We start from the raw sequence: 6000 nt of genomic DNA, 5'->3' as shown, positions 1-6000 counted from the left end.
GGGGGGATGTTAAAATTCCGCACAGCATTTTCCACACCCCTTGAAGTCACCTACCGAAGGCAGGAGCTCAGCCTTTCTCCCTCTCCAGTGGTGGTCTGCGCAGGGAAGCTAGCCCTGGGTAAGCTAGGATGTGAATTTACAGCGGTCTGGTACTTAGTCCTGGACCAGAAGGACCTCCAGAAGTGTACTGGTTACACCACGACAGATGAACACCACCAAGCACATGGTGCAGACCAGCTCAGATCACGGAAATTCCCACCCCAGCTTACTCTGCGTTCACTTCCCCTGGCAGAAAAGCTTTAAATCCTCATCTAAACAAGGTGCAAAAAGATTTCACTGCAAGGTAAGAAAAAGGACCAAAATAAAATTTAAAAAAAAAAAAATCCCAAACAATTTAGAAAGCAAACTTGAAACAGGACCATACGCTTGTGAAGAACCTCTGTAGTATCTACGGTTTGCCTGTTTAGTTCAAGTAAATTGTACGTCCATCGCATGAAGCATGCATTCTTTTACCTGAAAATTTGCGCATGCACCGATTCGAGATCTAATGGCCAAAAAAAGGTGAAGACATTTCATAATTCAACCTCAGTGGAATCTGTGATAGGAAAATGGCTAAGTTATTACAGTACTTCATCATTTCTATACTTTTGGTGTCGTCACCAAGTTTCTGTAGGAGTTGTGCACATTTCAACACCATCTAAGCAGCATTTGGAAGAAAAAAAAAAAAAGCAGCAAGATCCTCAGGGTTTCCATAGCTCTCAACTAACATAAAAAATATGTGCTATGGGGCTTCTTTCCAAATCCTAATTTTAACAAATTTCATCTACTGCAAAATTCCTTAATTCGACCACCACACCATCAAAAGTGCTTTTCAAGACAACCTGAATTGCACTGCATATGTAAAAACTGGCATTAACCTTTAGTGTTTATGAGATTTTTAGATAAACTTTATCCATTATAGGTTACATGGCTAAAGTTATCAAATATAATAAAATTTCTACTGGAGAATATACTCTGAACTTACAATCTTAGGAACTTACATAAGTTTAAGTATGGCCACATCAATCAACATGCAAGAAATTCCCAGGTTTACATACTGAGAAATATATAACACAGTGCTTTTAAAAACAACTTTAGCATAGATTCTTCTTTTTAATTAGAACTGCCAAGTGTGTTCTCACTAGATTTAATGACCGAGGAGTAACCCTTTAAAAAAAAAAAAAAAAGTGTTTTTTCATTTGCAGCAATGTTTAAGTTGATGAAAGAAATGATCAAATGATATATAGTTCATATCACAGCAAGACAGAGTTCTGACAATAGGAAATTCTCAATCATGTCCGAGTTCTCAAATTTCAAAATTTCACACAATTTCATTTAGTATACGCTCTGGAATAAAGTCCCTATATTTTAGGTCACTTCTCTGAATAAATATTCTTACGTATACTGAAAGGAATCTATTAACTATTAGAAGAAATTAAAAAAAAAAAAAGAAGAAAAAAACTTTTTCAGGAAAACAAATTCATTTCACTCAATTAAAAATTTAGCTTCTCTTCCAGTTTGTTCTGTAGAGTTTAGATTTTATTATATGGGCACAGCAGTTAACTAAAATATTAGTAAAAGAATGAATGTGTTTTTGCTTATGACTTGCTGTGGATATTTTGTGCAAACAAAAAACCTCACAATCTGACCTGGGCACTAGTGAGATTTCACAGAAAAGGGCCTTTCGCGGAAATGTGTCAGAGTATCTAAAAGGTGATGTAGAATACCAGGTTCTGCTGTAAAGGAATCTTGGAGGGAAGAGATATCCATCTAACATGTGCTTTCGTAAGTGCCCTTATTTGAAAAATTTCTTTGCAATAATTAAGATGCTGGTATACTTTTCCTATTACACAACCTCTTACACAACCACATGCGGTACATTTATAGACAGATTTACAATCGGAAAGAAAAATGGGGGTTTTTTTTTCTGTCTTGATAATAAAATTAGCTGTTTTTTGTTTCTTTGTTTTTATACAAACTGTAGTCCAGCCCATTTCGCTCTCTTCACGCAGCAGATGAGCTTCTAGACTCTCTCCATGCTGGTTAGAAAAATCCTTTACAGCATGTTTCCCCCTAGAATCGGGTCGTTCCACAACCAACTGCTAGAGCGCAACGCTAACTCCGGGTCAGACACACTGCACTGGTATTTTTTTTATGTCTTCATGATCATTCATCATCATCATCCTCATCTTCCTCGCCATCGGAAAGGGATGTACAAGGGCGGATCTGTCGGTAGCGATCGAGCCACTTCTCTACCATCTGGGTGACCAGCGGATGATTGCGCCTGCGAGAGCTTTTCTGCATCGCAACGAGAACCCCTCCTTCCGTCACACAGCAGTCCAGCCACTCCCGAAGCAGCTTTTCTTGCTGCTCCTCATTACCTATCTTTGGGGGAGAGAAAACCAGATTGAGAATGAGGCTTGAAACACTACTAGCAATGTTAAGCAAGCCACCCGTGATATTCTGCAATACACAGGTGAGGGGAGTAATGCTGATCCTTTTCTAAGCTGACAGCTACTTCACCACAGCTGGAAATCTCCAAAAGCAATTTTCAATCAAAATTTGAAGGCTCTAGAAATATTCTCCAGTTATTTTTCCCTTCTAATTTTTTCAGATGTGTATTTCCAACATTGCCTTCCTACATTTCAATTATTTGTGAGCAACTAATTATTTATCGTAGGCACAATATATAAGGGAGATAAAACCTAGAAGAGCCTTCTGGCTGTTTTTTAGGAGTCTAGCAGTTCTTGACATGAAATATTTTCTCTTGTAGGGCATAAAAAAAATGTTGTAGCGTGCTGAAAAAACTAATTATTTATCGTAGGCACAATATATAAGGGAGATAAAACCTAGAAGAGCCTTCTGGCTGTTTTTTAGGAGTCTAGCAGTTCTTGACATGAAATATTTTCTCTTGTAAGGCATAAAAAAATGTTGTAGCATGCTGAAAAATATCCCTCTCTAGACTTAAAGCCCATACTTTTTCTACTCTATCTTGCCCACTTTTTGCAACTACTTCAGATATTCCAACTCTTCCCCCATGTGTGCACTTCACTGAAGTGTTTCCCCGCCTTTATCATAGTTATTAAAGAAGAAATAAAGGCTCCCAGTTCCACAGCTCTTTCTTACCTCTTGAGCAGAAAGGAAGTGAATGTGCAATAATTTCCTCTCGCTGTCCACCAACGGTAGAAAAGTAACAGTGATATCATCATCAGTGTTCAAGTTAGCACCAGCACCTCGATTGCCATACCCATCGTTCTCCATGGCAACCAGAGCAGAGAAATGGCCCCTCGTGTAGCCCAGAGCAATAGGACTTTTCCAACAAAAACTCTGTTCCCATAACAAAGGCAAATATACACCTGCAGCAAATTAAAACAAAGGGTAAGACTCAGAATGACAGTGTTCAACAGTGAGGAATTCTGATACAAACCTTTTGCTTTTGGCTAAACACAGCAAATTACGAGTATTTAAAACATACGTGGTTTGGTCTACACTAATACAGGTCACACTTATCTGTATAGCTAATTATTATTGGGTTAACATGAGATTAGTCGAGTATTTCTGCAACTGTACAAGTTTAAAAAGCCATCACAGTTCCAGCTAATACCATGTTACCATTCCCCTGTCATCTATGATCTATAGTATAGCGGTGAACAAAAAAACAAGGTTAGAAAAGCAATCTTTTATGTTTGGTAACACTTCTTAAAAATAAAAATAAAATGAAAAAATAAAAATCAGATTCTGCATCACAGACATAAAAGCTAGCCAGATGCCTATTTTTACCAGAACAAAAATTCCACCATCTGCTCACAAAACTTATTATTACAAGAACGTACTGCACTAAATGTTATTCAGCACTGAAGCATGCAGCCTATCCCAGAGACAATGGGACTTCTCATAAACATTGTATTAATAAATTAACCCGCATGAATTATGCATATCTAGTCTCCAAAAAAAAAAAAAAACCAACCCAACCACCAAAAAGCTATTTTGCTCAGATACAGGAAGCTCTACGTTCTTTCCCCACCATTTTTAGCAATACAGTAATTCGCTTGCGGTGCAATGGAGTAAAACTCTTTTCTTCTAAGAACGTAAATAAATTCGCTTGCGGTGCAATGGAGTAAAACTCAAAACTCTTTTCTTCTAGGAACGTAAATAATTTCTTGGTGTGTACTGCTGCAAGACAACTTCAGCAAAAGCATGCCTTACCTTGTGACAGATTAAAAATAGCCACGCATCAACTTAAGCGCACACGTAGCATAGCAACCTTTCATAGTACAGCTGCTGCCAGCGAGTTAGGAATAGACGCTGCAGCAAAACAAGGCACTTCACTTCTCCTCCAACGTCCGTGGAGATGGCAGAGCACCGCTAAAATGGAGATTCCGAGCTGGGGGGGGTGGGTTTGGAGGTTTTACTGAAGTTTAGAACTCATCTTTCTTTACTGTTACAGAAGTTGTTGGGGATACCAGGAAAGTTTAGAACTCATCTTTCTTTACTGTTACAAAAATTGTTGGGGATACCAGGAAGTATTTGTCCCTTTTTTCCATATTCTTGAATTACCAATCAAGAAAGATGAGAAAGTCTCTCGCTCCCCCTGCTCAGCAAAACAGGAGAAAATGCAATAAAAAGCTCATGGGTCAAGATAAGGACAGGGAGATCACTCACCAGTTACCGTTAGGGCAAAACGGACTCGATTTGGGGAAGATTAATTTATTACTAATCAATACAGACAGTTCATGTCCTGTTGCCCTGAACTGATAGATTTTGGCCCCAAGCACTATCCAGTGTTGTTGGGGCTACAGAACTCACCGATAAGCAAAGGGTCTCATCCCTACGAGCAGCTCACATCTCATCCAACAACCCGCATCAGGCACAGCTATACAACCTGTTCAGGAGTGGAACTAATCTGGTTACCTCAACACAATGTCTCTGTCGAAATCTAGCAACTTTTTTTTTTTCCATATAATTTTATCTACTAATAATTGCCCCAAGTCAGAAGGTTCTGTTACACTTTCCCTTCCTCCTCAACATTATGTGACGAGCTCCACAATAAGGGAATTCCAGGCATCACCTGGGAGAATATCTAGTGCTCTGAAGATTCATAAAAGTCAATCTGATAGAAATTGAGAAGGTAGTGTAAAAATAGTTGACATGCACATAGGCCATGGAAAATAAAGAGCACGGGCTAACACCTATCCTGGAAGCCATCCACAGAGGATTTAGTTTCTCCAACCTGATCTGATGATAATTTCAGCCAGTCATCTTTCTTCCTGATTAATTTTAAAAGCTGTATATCATGCCACTAAATACATGCAGCTAGACTAGGAGCACAGTGAAGGCTGAGTAAATGGATCTTTCACTGTCGAAGCCTTAATATTTAAAGCAGCATTAACAATCAATTGCAATCTAGGAAAGAAGGAGGCTGTCAGTTCTGGGATCCACAGCAGTTACAGAAAGGATGCCAAGATGGAACAAGGAGTCCCTAGAGAAAAAAAAATGTGATCAGGGAGAAGATTTCGGGGGTGGACGGGGGGTTTACAGTACCTTCCAAGGTGCTACAAACTGAACCATGATGTTAATTAAAAAAAAAAAATTAATTTCCCATCTCTACCATAACCCACAATCTTTCTTTCCTTTTCCTTTTTTTGGTCGATATGATCTTAAACACAGGCAGGGTGCTATACAAGTCAGAGAAGCCCGAGCGCTCCTCAAAGCTTCACTGAAGGAGCACGTGCTAAAAGCAAGGCTCCCACACAAGCGCAGAACAGCAATTCTTGTGCCATTTACAGGAGACTTGGCAGCCCATACCCCTCTGAGTCCGACGGCTGTTTGGTTTCAGCTGTGCTGCTAGCATTTAATCAGCACGCATTAACCACAAAAATGTGGCTGGACAAGGACAGAAGGAACTCCAGGTAATTTGACACAGGACTCCCAAGTTCACCTGTTCCCAATGTTGCCTGTTTC

General features: G+C 39.4%; 1 protein-coding gene across 1 annotated transcript in view; it reads right to left on the bottom strand.

Moving 5' to 3' along the window:
• Window positions 1-2003: 2003 nt before the first annotated feature.
• The window catches only part of ZRANB1 (zinc finger, RAN-binding domain containing 1), a 28748-nt gene continuing 24751 nt past the window's right edge, over window positions 2004-6000 (bottom strand). Inside the window, 2 exon segments of the mRNA XM_010074298.1 lie at window positions 2004-2424; window positions 3166-3395. Of these exon segments, the coding sequence (XP_010072600.1) occupies window positions 2206-2424; window positions 3166-3395 (449 nt within the window). The 3' untranslated portion in view covers window positions 2004-2205.

This window comes from Pterocles gutturalis, unplaced genomic scaffold, assembly GCF_000699245.1.
Source record: "Pterocles gutturalis isolate BGI_N339 unplaced genomic scaffold, ASM69924v1 scaffold14762, whole genome shotgun sequence".
Lineage (NCBI taxonomy): Eukaryota > Metazoa > Chordata > Aves > Pterocliformes > Pteroclidae > Pterocles > Pterocles gutturalis.
Note: the sequence above shows the minus strand (reverse complement) of the source record. Positions and strands in the feature narration are given on the sequence as shown.